This window comes from Belonocnema kinseyi, chromosome 10 (genome assembly GCF_010883055.1).
Source record: "Belonocnema kinseyi isolate 2016_QV_RU_SX_M_011 chromosome 10, B_treatae_v1, whole genome shotgun sequence".
Taxonomy (NCBI): domain Eukaryota; kingdom Metazoa; phylum Arthropoda; class Insecta; order Hymenoptera; family Cynipidae; genus Belonocnema; species Belonocnema kinseyi.
This window is the reverse complement of record NC_046666.1, coordinates 76,002,150-76,018,061: the sequence shown is the minus strand read 5'-3', so window position 1 is coordinate 76,018,061 and position 15,912 is coordinate 76,002,150. Positions and strand designations below refer to the sequence as shown.

Sequence of the window (15,912 nt, the reverse complement as noted above, 5' to 3'; positions counted from 1 at the left end):
CTGCTCCCGATTAGACCGTCGCTATTTTATTTCGCTGCTCCCATAATGCACCGGCGCTCTTCCGACAATTGCTTCATACACCTATTCTTAATATCCCTATTAGAGCTATACTATTATATATATACTATTAGGACTATACGATATCCCTGGTATATGGAAAATAGTCAAGGATATTCATTTTCGCTGATCCAGGGATCTTTCTAAATTCCTTCGTTCGTTGTCAGCCTAATGCTTGGCTATAATAAGGAATAATATCCCTGTCACAGCTCAATTTTTTTTACCGTGCAAGAATGCCTTTAACTTCATTTTCATAATATTTCAAATGCCGTGAGCATTTAGAAAATAAAAGTCTATCTTAACCGATTCCCTTCATTAATAAGTAAGAACAGACGACGATTTTTATTATGTCAAGGTTTTTTCTTTGAAATTTTGCTTTGTATGCGTCGCTCATGATAACTGACCTTTTTTTATAGAGGGAATTTTTACACATACCAGAAATGATTGAATGAAAAAGGTACCATTTATAGCCTGAATATTTTTGGTAATAATTATGGATTTTAAAAAGTCACACTTTTTTATTATTTTTTTTTAAATCATTCAATATAATCCTATTGTAAAAGTACATTAAGTCTCAGTGTTATTAATTTTTTGCAATATATTTTTTATATAATTCTTCTGCTTAATTAAAACAATCTGTACAATTCATAAAACTATAAAAAAATGAGGGTAAAGGCTGTTTAAATGAATTCCAGCGTGAATAATCGCTTCACATTGGCAGTCCTGGAACACTTTTTTCGCGGTTAATCTTGAAATAAACTTAGACTTATTGTTAGGCATTGCTAAAGGTAAATCTATTAAAGTAATTACACCTTTATCTGTTTATCTATGAACTTTTATTATAGACGATAAATAACTGTTCTCAGTCTGATCAAGGATATAACATAATTGTCTGTATCTTATGCTTAGCATTAAAATTATTCCGACAATAGATGAAATATCATTTTCCGTGGATCAGTTACGCTTCTTCAAAGAAATGTATTAAGAAATTATTATTAATGTAATTAGAAAGCAGTATAATAATGTGCACTTTAAATCCGAATCAGACAAAAGTTTGAGCTGTCAATTTTGACTGTTTCTAAAAATGTGGATTCGGGGACTGAAAACTCAGTAAAAACTGACTGATCACTTTACTGAATTTTTGTAATTTATCAATTCGATCATATTGATTTCTCTGATTCGAAGCTTGCGCTGATTACATCACTAAATAGATTTAATTGAAGGAATGAAATCAGTGTGTTTCCCTGTATCAAATAATACAAAATCGACTGATTTAAATAGTAATTTATTTTAGAGTGCATAGGTAGATAAAATGCAGTCTTCTGTTAAGGATATTGGGATAAAACTTTTTCTTGTGTTGTTAGACATAAAGTGTCAAGTAATTAGTAAGAGAAAATCTGAGAACCGGACTTTTAGAGGAAAGTTAGCATGTTTTATGTGTTTTGAGTGTGCATTACAGAGTGTGTGGGGAGATAAAACACAGTATTCCGATAATGATTTTCAGATGATTTTTTTTTGCATTGCCTGGCCTCAAATAAAATTAATTATTTAGAGTTGACCAAGAACGAGCTTTTGAGAAAATTAAAAAGAACTGAATTCTATATAATGACATCAGGGTATATGGCTTAATGTCTCTGTTTATTTTGGAAGTACATTTAAAAAAAACTAAAACCTGAAAAAGTCAACTTGTCTAAAAAAATTGCACAAGAAGACTCAACAAGAAGTATATTCAAATAAATAAGTTTTTTAAAACATATATACTGGAACCTTGCCACTATTTTCAGGGCATCAAAACGTAAAAAGCCAGGGTCAGATAAACGTGGGGGGCATCAGTTTTAGGAATATATTAAATCCGAGGTAACTAATTCCAGGTTCCAATGTACTCAAGAAAGTAGATTTGTGTAACATAATTGCCCAAAAGGAGTTAAAATGAAATAAATATGTTTCTAAACAACATTGAAATCGGCACATTAGAGACAGTTATATGACAATTTAAAAAGAGGGAGAAAAAAGAAAAGAGACAACCAAACCACCTCGCTCTCTTTTCTTTATTATTTATCTGTTCCTTTTATACAACGAGGATCCAACATGTTTAGAGGCCTTGTAGGCTTCCTCACCGGGGAAATTTTTTGTAGGAAACTAATAGGGAATATTTTTGTGTTATACTAATATTAGTTAAAACTGTTGATGTGAATTTGAAATTACTTATTAAAAAACTATTTACATTTGTTAATCTTTAATATTCCTGAGAAACTTTTGTACATATTTTCAATTGTGGAGACATCAATCCCAAAAATAAAAAATAATACATTTATGTAACAACTTTCTTTAACAGCTCAATGAATCTTTAGAATTTGTTTAACTGTCAAACAGTTTGAAATATATGATGAAATAAGGAAGCTTCAATTTTAATTTATAATAAAAAAACTTATCCTTTTGTTGCTTTTGTCCTTAAATCCAATAAAAGATTTAAACTCTTTTTCCCTAAAGTATTGTTAATCATATTGGACAAGAATTAAAATTAATTTTTAAAAATCTATTCAGATTCTAAAAGACAACTCTCTAGTTCAAGGACACAATGCTCACTGCGATAAGTGTTTCTCTCTCCTTTCCTCAACTTGAAAAAAAACAAACAGTGATCATAGCTTCGTCGAAACGAGATCATAGAAGCCAAGTGTTTAAGAAATTCTTTGAAGTCTGTACGTAAAATATTTTTCCAAATTTAAAGAATAAATGTTTTTTTATGTCATATTGATTTTCTTATTATTTATTTCCTAGTAAATATTTAACAAATTTATTTATTTTTATTCAATGCCTTTAGATATATTAAAAATTATTTTGATAATTACTTTATTTTTATCATATTTTTCAAAATGATTGACAGTTAAACAGAGTCTAAAGACTGGTTGATTAGAATGTTAATGAAAGTTAAAAAAATGATTCTTAATTTTTTAAATGATTTTTAACATTTGGAAATAGGCACAAAAGTTTCTCAGAAATATTAAAGATAGACAGCTCCAAATAGTTTCTTAATAAGTTACTTCAAATTCATAGCTATATTTTAAATTAATATTATTATTATTATTAGTTATTCTACCGACAATTCATTGATCCTCCACCATATCTTTCTCATATCCGCCAGTTCGGAACAAATTCAGCAATTCCTCAAGAACAAATTTTTTCGTGGAGTAGAATTATAAAGGTTTAAGTTCAGATGAATTTCATTTGTAAATTAAATTTAAAATCATCCAAAGTAAAGCTTTACCTGGCAATTATTCCATTCAGTTAAAATTTAGAATGCAGGGAAATATTCCAACACTAAGAAAAAAGATAACTCACTGAAAAAAGTGGTCTAGCTGAGATCAAATATTGTCCAATAAAATATTGTTTTGATCTAAGAAAAATTTTCTTAATTCAAGAAATAATGTTTTTCAAATAAAAAAACTCACTTTTTACAAGCAAAATTTCTTTAGATCAAAAACATATTTGATTGGACGTATTCAGTACTGCATTTCTTTGAATCAAGTAAACTTTTTTTCTCAGTGAATATGTAATTTAAATGTAAACCCTTAATTAGACCCTTTCGAAATTGAGGAAACTTAATGAAACTAAAGGATTGAACCTTTTGAAAGAATTGAAACTCAAAGTTGGAAGAGAGATTTTCCTGGTTATCGAAATTGACCCTGGCTGGCAATCAGTGCCTCGGCTTTGATGCCGTTTGGAGGCAACTTTAGACTGCTTTAGACTTCAGTCGACTTTCGTCGCTCGGCAAAAGCGCCGTCGGGTCGTCAAAGTGTGTCGAGTCTTTTTTGTGTGGTGCAACTTTTTGTTAACGAATCTGCAACGCGAGGATTCCAATAATAAAAATAAACTGAAATCAAAATAACTGACTAAATTGGGACGAATTCGTGACCGAGACCCCGAGGAATTTGTCAAGTGATTAATTAAAATTAAAATAGTATATTACAATGATTAAATTATACAGGAAAACAAATTAAAGAAAAAACTATAATACTAAATTATTAATTAGTATAAAATTTTAAAACTGCAAATTAAAATCACAGACTGAAATTCAAATTGCGACTGATGCTCACGAAACGTATTTCATGGAAATAAATCCTCGAAAAAGAAACAATAAAAGAAAACCGGCCTCTAATTGTTATGTCACTGATCAAAGTTGTTAAGATACAAGTTTCAAACGAGAATTTCAAAGCACGTGATATAGTAATTATTACGTTCTGATAGTGCTGATCTCAGAAGATATATTGGAGTGAAAAACTGTTCAAAGAGAATAGATTTTTGTAGACAAAGCTTCAGCTTAGTCTGAAGAGTTGAGACTTGTTGACCTTACTCATCAAAGTTGATATGATAAATTAAAATAAAGCTGGAAATTTTATTTACAAAATATTAGTGATTAGTGTGTTTTATATTTTTTAAAGTTTTAATATAAAGTGTAAATAAAATTCAACAAGAATGTCTTCAGCAAAGATGGGTGGCGTGTTCACCATAATGGCGTTTATCTGCGTTTGTATTCATGCAATGCCGGTTGATGATTCTGGATTAACGATTAGAGTTGTTCACACGAATGACATGCATGCCAGGTAAATTAGATCATTTTAATTTATAGTTTATATTTGAATAATTGTTAAGGCTCTTTATTTCACGTAGTTTGCATTTTGAAACTATAGGATAGAACATAATTTTTAAATTTAGAGTAATTTCAAGTTTTTCTTCTTCAGTTTAATCGACAATTTCGAGATTTCAGGACCAAATTAAAATCCATTTTTCATCCATGAGGGAAATTATTTGTTCAATTTTTCACGTGGAAAAAATCTTTATGGTAAAAGTTTGAAAATTATTTTTAAGTTCTACAGTTTCTTGAAAAATTAATTTTTTTGAACACTTTAGCAATCAATAAGATTATTAAAAATGGTCTCCTCAGTTTCTGAAAAGAAGCCAAATTTTCATTGCCGTAAAATTTGGAAGAAAAGCGTGCCAGGAGTCATAGCTTGAAAGTGGCAAAAAACGAAACAGTTTTGTTGAAGAAAAAAATAGAATCCCAGTTCTTCGTTTTTTACTGACAGTTTGTTATGTGACTGATTACATGGTTTATGTTCGGCAGTTTAATACATTGAAAAATGTAAATATTTTGAAATTTTGTGAAATAATTCAAAATATAGAATGGTACAATTTTATTCATTGGCTTCCTCATAGAAAGTCGCTTGTAGTGACTTAAAATTTCAAATCTACTTTTTTGACTTATTGCAATATAATTAGACCCAGGTCTTAAAGCATTTTGAGCTATATAGGCCATTTAAAACTGTTTTTTTTTAGTTTAGAAATTTTGAAAAAATTTTATCTTGTTTATATGACAAAAACTTCTTTCGGTATTAAAAATAAAACAATACGATGTCTCGTGTACTTGTTCGCGTCTACAAGATTCATCGATCGACCTAATGTTAAAACTTTTATGATCTACCAGTCCAGATTTACGAAATTTAAAAAAATGGGTGTATTCTGTTTATATGAGACAAACTTTGTCTCATATAAAGAATACTAGTCTTGTACTGATATGTTGGTTCGCATCTTCGAGATACGCCCAATGATCTATTGACGTACCTTCCATGACCTCTTATGATCTAGCAATATCCAAATAATAAACTTAAAAAATATATTGCATATCTTCTTGATATGAGAAACACTTTTTTAATATTGGGAATGTAAGAGATGTATATAACTATAAATAGATAATAAATAAAGTTGTACATTGCAACGGAACCCATCGATTACAATTTTGATGGGTTTTCTTATTTTCTGAAAATAAGATTTTCGGTAAGACAGAAACATAAGCTTGAAGAATATTTACAGTATCAATTATTTTCTTTTTTTAAGAAATAATATATAATAATTGGTCGCGTAAGAGACTGTCACATACCCTTAATATTAGAGCTTTCCAATTTCAACATTTCAAAAATCAAATTAAAAGAATTTTTTAATTTGAAGTTTCTAAAGTGCATAGCACTTTTAAATATTGTAGAGCTTTTTATTTTTTGAACGTTGTAAAATTTACGCCTTTTTATATTTAAAAAATTTATAGATTTAAAAATAAAAAATAAAATCACTATCTATATGAAAGATGTATTTTTATAGATGTTTGACAGAGAAACCGATTCTGCCAGATGGGAAACCAATTCTACGGTTTAATATTTCTGTTAAAAAAATTTCCATTAGCATTTTAAGAAACAGAAACATTATTTTTGACGAAACCTTTTTGTTTAATAAATTGCATATTCTTTTGATGAGATATCCTTTTCAAATAAAAATATATATTAAAAGTGTTCAAGTTATGACACACTTCCTGTTAATTTTAATTTTAGTTATTATTATTTATATAAATATTATTATCAATAATATATAATAATAATGAATATATTATTAATATAAACTTACGAACCAAGAATGTAGACAAACAAATATAATAATGCACTACTATTCCATGCTTGTGCTTATAATTTCATGAGCGAATATTTTACTGAGTTTTGAGAAGGAAAATTGTTATCACTGATAAGAACAATACTAATAAAGATTCTCTGCTTTTGAAAAGAGAATAAACCTTCTCTAAATGAAATAAAAATAACTTGTAAACAACAAATATTATTTTTTCAGATTTGAACAGACATCGAAGTACTCAACGTCATGTTCACAAGATGAAGCAATCTCCGGGAAGTGCTATGGAGGATTTGCTAGATTGGCAACTTTGATTCGACAAGCCCGAAATTCCAGCTCTAATACTATTTTTTTGAATGCTGGTGATACGTACCAAGGTTCTATTTGGTACGGCGTCCACAAATGGAAAATAGTCGCTAAATTTTTAAATATTCTTGCCCCAGATGCCATAGTAAGATATCGAATTGATTATCTAGTTATTTATCAGATAAATAAAAAAGAACATCACTAATGCCAGTTAAATCTATTGTCAGTAATTTTGATGAAAATTCTAGTATCCATTATTTTAAGTGTTCACAGAAAAACCCTAAAATAATTTTCAAAAAATTCAGAAAACTTAGGAAATAATCAAAATTGAAAATTTTGATCCCTTTTTTAACATTTATAACTTTGACGATTTAAATTATACAAAGATGTATTTTTTTCATTTTTCATAATTAGATGCAGCTTTGAAGAAATATTTGTTGAAAACAAATTTCAAAAACTCTTCGGAACAAAAAAAAATGAACAGATCATCTCAGCGTACGATTTTTAATTATTTCTCGAAAACTAAGGTAGATCCCATTTTTATATTTAGGGAACTTTTAGAGCACATTCTAAGCTACTATAAGAAAAATTTTCAGAAAATCAAAAATGATTTTTTTTATTCCAAAAAGTTTTCGAAATTTTGTAAAAATAATTTTTTTAAACTACGTCTCAATGTAAATAATTTTAAAAAATGGATTTTAATATCATAAAATTATCAGGCGTAAAATTTAAAGAAAAAGGACCAAAATTTTCCATTATTAATATCTTGTCAGTTTAAAAAAATTTTTTAACAATTATTTAAAAATTTTTTGTCAACACCTAAGAGAACAGATACTAGAATTTTTATCAAAATGACTAACAATAGATGACATTCTTCAGATGATTCGACATAAAAGTGTTCAAATATGCCATAAAGTAGTGCAGTTTCATCTATAACTAAATTTACTCATCCGTTTAAACAATTTAATGTATTTTGTTATCTACATATACGTCTGTATCTTAATACTTGACACATTTTTCAATTCTACATTTCAAGGCCCCTAAAAAAGATAAATAATATTTATATAACAATGTTCTGCAAAGAGACGATAATTTATTTATGAGATGTTCACAACATTTTAATTCTTCTATGAGAAGGCTGAAAATTTTTAATACTAATTGTAATTCTTGTTTTTTTACACTTCTATTACTAAATTGAGCATACAATCTTATTGCGTTATTAATTAAAAGTTCGAAATAAGAAAAACATAGAAACTGGATACAGAATCAGATAAATCATACAAAAATTCTGCCTTACTGTAATATCTTTCAACTAATAGTTTTATAAATTTGTAAAAACTTTTGAAATTTTAGTCGCATGTCATTCAAGTTGTAAGCTCATAGCTATGCATTTAAAGATGATAAAATCTGAATATTACAGCTCTGCTCGCTTTGAAACTTTTTATGGCCCTATTAAATTATTTTTAAAAGTTAACGAAGATTTTTATTTTTAAATAGTATACATTATTCATATGAGAATTTAAAATTGAATTGAAATTTGCAAGGACGTACAAATATTTTACTTTAGTATTACTTTAAAGTTTTTAAAATAAATTTTTATTTATTCATCTTTAATTCCCTCAACTGGGAAAATTGATGCATATCTAAATTGCAATTTTAATCTTGTGTACATTGAACAAAACAAAACTTTTCTTTTTCAGAGTTTAGGAAACCACGAATTCGACGATGGAGTCAAAGGATTGGTTCCTTTCATTAAGGAAGCTCAATTCCCAATAGTAACAGCAAACTTGGATCTTTCAAACGAGCCTACCTTAAAATCGTCTAAGCTTTTGAACACAACGATTTTAAATGTGAATGGCACACAAATCGGCGTGATAGGCTACTTGACACCCTTGACGAAAAATATAGCACTTACCGATAACGTTAAATTCTTGGACGAGGTGAAAGTAATTCAAGAAGAGGCCAAAAAGCTCAAAGCTCAAGGTGTCAAAATTATCATTGCTGTAGGACATTCTGGATACGAAGTGGATGAAAAGATAGCAAAGGAAGTCGAGGATATTGATTTAGTTATAGGAGGCCATAGCAATACTTTCCTTTATAGTGGAGAGAAGCCCGACTCTGAAATACCGGAAGGACTTTATCCAACGGAAATTGTTCAAAAGAGTGGTAGAAAAGTTTACGTTGTACAAGCTTATGCTTATACCAAATATCTTGGAAATCTAACTGTCAAGTTTGATAATAATGGAGAAATTACGTTCATTAAGGGCAATCCTATTTTAGTGGATGCAAAAATTGAACAGGTGAGACCAGTTGCCCATTATACAAATCAATATTTTCAATTTGTCGAACCACTACCCCTCAAATTTATTCATTTTAATAAAAACTTATTTACTACTTTTCAGCTTATTTTTAAACATTCATTCAAGGTCTCTGCTACGAAATTTTAGGACAAATAAAATTTGTCTACTCCTTAAAATTGCTTTAATTTTACTGACAAATAAGTCCGAAATTCTAAAAAATAACAAACTTCCTCTGAGGCCTTTATTGACATGACCTATTTATTAATTGAGGTATTTAATGATTAAAATTTATAAAAGCTTAAAAAAATCTTCTTTCTGGACAAATTAGTCTAGAGTTTACTATTTCAATTCAATAAATTTTTTTTATTAATTAATTAATAAGCATAAATGCTACTTCAACATTAAAAATACTTGGAGAGCTTAATTTATTTCTTATTCGGCACATGCGCAAAAAACATGCTTAGTTCATATTTTTTTTAAATCCAAAATAATTGTCAATTTCAAGTCAGAAGATTTCCTGTTTTCAAACTAAAATTAGCTTTAAAAAAACTTGTCAATATATCTTTCTTATATAATTTTTGTCATTTTATGTCATTTTTAAAGAGCTTACCATCTGTTCTTGCAACAAATTGAATTTTACTGTATATTGTGGCATTAGCAGCATTAGAAAGGTATGTTGCCAATTTATTTACAGTTAAATTCCGTTAAAAACTAAATCTGCGGTAGAAAATTGACAAAAATCTATATTTCTTAATCAAATTTATTTTTAAAAGTTTACAAGTATTGTCGCACTCTCAAATTCTTCTAGTGAATAAAGACATCTCTGTTTTAATGTAGTGTCATAAAAAAAGAATTGAGCCAAATAATTTGAAAATGTATTCTGTGGCAAAAAAGGAAATCTAGCGGTTAAAAATTGATGAAAATCTGTATTTGTTTTTGAAATTTATATAAATAATTGAAAAATTTTCTGAGGTATTAAAAAATCGTACATATTACTTATTCTTGACAAATTTTTATTCAATACTGATAAATGAACGAAGTCTTTTGAGAGACAAGTGATTGAAATATGCTCGGAAATATGTATTTGTTTACCAAATTTGATTCTTACATTAACAATTAATTTGTATTTTCCAAAATTGGTACATGAACATTATTTTTAGGCATATTCCGACAACAAATTTAAAAATAAAGTCTCCAACTATTTTTAATGTTAAACTATCACTTTCACTTATTAATTTATTAATAAAATAGAAACAAATTTTCTTAAATGTTTAAACCTCCTGGATTTTATTTTTTTTTATGAGAATTCTTTTGGAAACTTTCCCTTTTCTTCGACATGGGATATTTCCAAATTTTGTTAGGAAAAATAATTTTTCCGAAAAACAGATATTTTTCCCTAATTTGCGGAAAAAGTTTTAAATGATTAGAACTATTCCCGATAAAATTAAAAAGAATTCGAAAATCTTAGAGAATTAACAAAACCAGATGAAAATGAACAATTATTCTTATCCCTTTGGTAAATTTTCAAAAGAACTACCAAAAATATTTATAAGTAATTTTCCCCAACATCATCACAAATTAAAAAATTGTAAAGAAATGTTTTATAGAAGTTAGATGATGTTACCACCTTTTTAATAATATTCGTACTTTAATTGAAAAATTAGTTTTTGTAAAATTATTTTTTAACAATTTTACACGCTCCGAAAAAGCATATTGCAGTTTCTTTATAAGAAACAACATTTTAAGGGCGACAGTACAGAACTGTATAACAAACAAAATCATAAATCAATCAATAAACAATAATAATTTCAAGAAATATCGATGTTTAAAGGAAGAAAAATATTACTACGCTCAAATGCTCAGCAAAAATTTACATCAAATTTAAATAAAAAATTTGTTTATTTATTATATTAAAAAATAGGATTTTTAAAAAATCTATTTAACACAACTGAATTTTACTTGCAGTTTGTTAGGAAAAAATCTCTAACTTTATTTAAATTCTCAAGCTTTTACGGAATTTTCCCTACAGTTTGTAAATGTTTCATACAGTTTGTTTCCCCTAACTTTTAAATAAATTCCAGAACTTTTTCCATAATTTTTCTTACGGAATGTTAGGAAATATTTCCGAAATGTTAGGATTATTAGCTTCTCCAAAAATTTTCGTAAAAATCCACGACAGTTTGTTTTGTAGAAACCCTTTTCCAGCTCGTTCAGGGCTAATGTTACGGAAAATTTCGTAATACTAGTTAGTCTTAAAATTAAAACATGCCTTCAAAGATTTTTTCGATTAATTTATAAATATTAGGCTTTTAGTTTTCAACCTTTAAAAATCCAAAGCTTTTTCATTTCCTTAACATATTTGTTAATCGAGTAAATCAATCCCTCTCAGGATTCCCTCAAATATTTTTCTGACACTAAGTAATTATTTCAGGCAAAAGATGTGTTAGCAGAACTCGACAAGTGGAGGCCAGAAATCGAATCAATAAAAACTAAAATTGTGGGTTCCACGAAAGTATTTCTTAACGGAGACTCTAAATTTTGCAGAAAAGAAGAGTGTAATCTTGGAAATTTGATAACCGACGCCATGATAAAATATGTACGTTATTTAAAATTAATTATTGAAATTTAAAAATAATTTAATTTAAGCATTGTCATTAACACAACCAATATCAACATTAAGTCAATTTTGAGAAAAATAAGTGATGAATATTTTACAGAATGTTAAAGACTACGATGGTTTGAATGGTTGGACAGATGCTGCAATTGCTGTGCATAATGGAGGAAGTATCAGAACTTCAATAACGAGACAAAATAATGATCAGGTTTAACATTTTTCTTTAAATTCTTTTTTTAATTTTCAGTGATTTTCTTTGTTAAATAGAAATTTTATTTTGTATTGATTTTAGATAACATTAGCCGACGTAAAAGATGTTTTGCCTTTCGGAAACGTTCTCATCAAAACCAACATGAGTGGGAAAAAATTGCTAGAAATTCTTGAATTTAGTGTGAAGAGCCTCACTTTAAATAGTTCTACATCAGATTTAAATGGAGGCTTTCTTCAAGTTTCAGGACTACAGGTGAGAAGAAAAAAAAGATATTCTCACAGATCGATGTTTCAACTATTTCATGAAAAACTCTTTTTCTCTACTAAATCTTTTTCAAAGATGTAAAGCATTTATTTTATTTGTGCAACTCTAGCAAAAAAATAATTAAAACATTCTCCTTTACAGGTCGTTTACGATATTAGCAAAGAACACATGTCAAAAGTAGTTTCAGTAAAAGTGCGCTGCGCTGCTTGCAAAACACCATCATACAGTGTTTTACAAAAAAATGAAACCTATACTGTTTTACTGACTGATTTTCTCTCCCGCGGTGGAGATAATTATGACATGCTCAAGGATTTGAAATACACGTCGCTTGGTAAGAAATATTATTACTTAAACTTAGATGAAAATAAACATTAAACTCGAATTATATTAATCCTCAATTGTCACACGTCCAAGGAATATCGGTAATTGTCACACGGGGACCATTGGACCCCAGCGTAGAAAACTGTGGATAATTTCTTGAGTTTTTATTAGGCTTGCCTGAAAATTATTGTGGATGTTCCTGAAAGCCTTGTGAACAATATGCTATTGCTCATATAAAAAAATTCAGATGTTAATATAATGAAAAAAAAAATGAAAATAATGAAGCAGGCGTTATAGAAATATTCGCGTTTGAAAAAAGCATGGGGTCCAATGGACCCCGAGTGACAATTGCGGGTTAATGAAAGTATTACAATTAATTAGAAATTGTTATAAAACTATTTTTTTGTGTTTACAGGGGCAACTACAGATGAGGTAGTAGAAGACTATCTAAAAACCGAAAGTCCCGTTTACCCGGGAGTCGAATGGAGAATCACTTTTAAAACTCCCGAAAAACTACCTTCACTACCGTCTGAATCCAGTTCAGCTTCAATTTTCCACTCACTCACATTACTTTTACTCTTACCACTAATAAGTTTATTGTCGAATTGCGAGTATTTCTCTTACATTTTTTAAAGAATTTAAGTATTTTACAAAACGGGTGCTTAAGTAGTTTTAGTACTTAAATTTAATTTGTACTTATGTTTTAATACATATAACAATGCGAAAGACTGTATATAAAAATATGAAATATTAAGTAACACTTAAGATGCCGATTCGTATTTTACAACAGTCATTATTCACCAAATAAAAGAGATATATATTAAGTAAATATTAAGATTCTTTTTTGAATATTTTCAGTATCAAATAACCCAACTTTGAATCTCATAATTATTTCATACTGCAGAGTTTTGGACAAACAAACAAAATAAGAAACATAAAAAATAAAATATCTTTCTCGAAATAACGATTTAAAAAAAAAATGGTAAATACCTCTTATTTCGCGTCTTGAACATTTGGAATGTCGAATCTGTTACCTAAATGGTTAAACATGTTTTTGAGTATGATTGTCGCCATGCTACATTCCTTACATGGCTTGGTAGCGTATTTCCAAACTGTCGCGTTCATTTTCAGGAGCTTTCGCAATGTGTACAAATTTATGGTTACATCCTCATAATAGACGTATTTATGAAACATTTTATGTAATTTCTGCACAACCTTTTCGAGATTTACACCCTGTTTTAACAATGACGTATTCTGCAAACGAATCAAGTTATATTTAAAAAAGAAAGGTGATCTACTCAAATTTTTAACAAATTTTTAGTAAGAAAATCAGCTTACCAATCCCAGTAAGTTTTCCATAACCGGCCAATCATTTATACAAGCCACACAATTGCATTTGAATCCGAATTGAAATTCCATAATTTTCTGCCTCATATTTTTTTCTAATGCTTCGTAGTGTGGACCGTAACATTCAAATACTTGTTGATCTTTTTTAATTGGTTGAGTAATACGAGCAGTCGCATGTTCTGGATGATAAATTCGGAAAACACTTGGATCACAACTGTGATTCAGGATGGACAAAAATGGATAAATGCCGTAACCACGAACAGAGATTTCATTGTAATATATTTCTCTGATCTAGAAAGAACAAAGTTTATTTTCATCCGTTGTTTATTTTCTGCAGATACTAGGGTTGATTTTTCATGAAAGTTAAAACTTTTCTAATCGATCTGAAGTAGTGATTTTTTAAGTTTTAAAAATTGACGTGAGATTAATTCAAAAAAGAAGAGACAGATAAAATCCATTTCGTTCAAAGCTGAATTCATAAGAGACGATTTAGTTGATCGAATATCTTCCTCCACTGACCAGGTATTTTTTGTAACTTGCGATAAAATACAGGAGAATTCATATCTCTTAAAATTTCGATTTTCAACCTTTCACAAAAAATAAACAGCCCTCATTTTTCTGTACAAATAAATAAAATAATCTATTGTTTACCGTATGAAAGTTTGTATTTAAAATTTGTAAATGATGAATAATTAACCCTCCAATGAATTTAATGTTTATATTTTTAGCCATTTTAATTCCATGAAATATCGGATGATAGAGTTCCAAATAAATTACTACGAGTAGCCAAAGCATACATTAAAAAGGCAGAATGGAAACACATTCTGAAAATGTCAGTGGGAGATATTTTTTCATTGTTTATATGAAGACTGTATACACTTCTGTATTTATCGCTGAGAAACCTTCCATCATCAGAAAATCCTTTTTTCACTTTGTCTGAAAAAAAATTCACTTTAGTCAGAATTTATTTAAGTTTCTGATTTATTTCTATTTCATAATGGCTAAAATCTTCTGAAGTACTTGGAAAAAATCTACAAATTTTACAGTGTCACGTCTCACAGTGAGAAAAAGTGAAATTTCCTTAACCCTTAAACGGCCAAAACGCCACTACCGGGACACTGCTTTTCAACGGCCAATAACTAAGACTATTCAACACTAGAAAAAATTGAGACACATATATTTTTATTGCTTAAGATCTCCTCTTTCCGACGGTGCCGATGAAATTCATCAAAAAATTTATTTATTATCCCAAAATGCAGTTTAAAAAAAAAACGTGATTTTTCGTGCCTATTTTTTTTTTGTGAACCATTTTCCAAAGCTTTTCGAGTCTGTAATTAACCTGGAATCTCACTAACCGGTGGAATAAATGTCTAAACTTTGAGAATCCATGGTTCAAAGATCGATTTTTCGTTTTAGTATTTTCAAAATGGCGTCTTAATGGCAAAATTTTTGTGAAAACATTCATTAATTTTTTTACAATAAACGATGCGCTTTTCGGAAAAATCATCAGGAATAAAAAGTTCTTATAATCAGCCAAGGAATACGCCTGAATTTTTTCGAATCGTTGTGAGCAAAATTTTGGATTTTGCATATGAACAATTTTTGCAAAATTCAAAATTTTGCTCAAAATGCTCCGGAAAAATTCAGGCGTATTCCTCGGCTGATTACAAGAACTTTTTATTCTTGACAAATTTTCCGAAAAGCTCATAGTTTTTCAATAAAAAATTTCCAACGACTCCGTAACCTTTATTGCACTCTGACATCAAACCACACCTTCACCGCATTGTCATCCTGGGAATTTTCGAGTACACCCAGCAAAAAAAATGCCAAAGCGTAAAGCCTTTAAAATTGCAACAAACTCCGAATCGGAATGGGATTCCGATGAAAATGATGAACGTATCATCATATCTAATCCAGATTACTCTGGCTCTGATGGAGATGAGTCATCAGATGACGAGAATTCGGGATCGGAATTTCCCAGACCGAATGTATCATATAGATCTGTTTTCCATAACTACACAGCATCTCAAAAACAATTGGAACCA

The 15,912-nt window shown here is 28.8% G+C and overlaps 2 protein-coding genes across 3 annotated transcripts in view; one reads left to right on the top strand and one right to left on the bottom strand.

Annotated features, from left to right (window-relative positions):
* Nucleotides 1–3,806: 3,806 nt before the first annotated feature.
* LOC117182312 (protein 5NUC-like) lies at nt 3,807–13,295 on the top strand. Its single transcript, XM_033375460.1, has 8 exons — nt 3,807–4,658; nt 6,724–6,955; nt 8,511–9,110; nt 11,542–11,706; nt 11,828–11,932; nt 12,017–12,187; nt 12,341–12,530; nt 12,936–13,295. Exons 1-8 carry the CDS (start codon nt 4,531–4,533, stop codon nt 13,151–13,153), a joined length of 1,809 nt encoding a protein of 602 aa, XP_033231351.1. The 5' UTR covers nt 3,807–4,530; the 3' UTR covers nt 13,154–13,295.
* Nucleotides 12,729–15,912, bottom strand: part of LOC117182313 (SET and MYND domain-containing protein 4-like) — a 28,412-nt gene continuing 25,228 nt past the window's right edge. Inside the window, exons 3-5 of one of the 2 annotated variants that reach the window (XM_033375463.1) lie at nt 14,519–14,803; nt 13,859–14,158; nt 12,729–13,774 (exon numbers count right to left, since the gene is read on the bottom strand). In XM_033375463.1, the coding sequence (XP_033231354.1) occupies nt 14,601–14,803 (203 nt within the window). In that variant the 3' untranslated portion in view covers nt 12,729–13,774; nt 13,859–14,158; nt 14,519–14,600. The remainder of the gene's footprint in view (nt 13,775–13,858; nt 14,159–14,518; nt 14,804–15,912) is intronic. The other variant, XM_033375462.1, reaches the window with a different exon arrangement.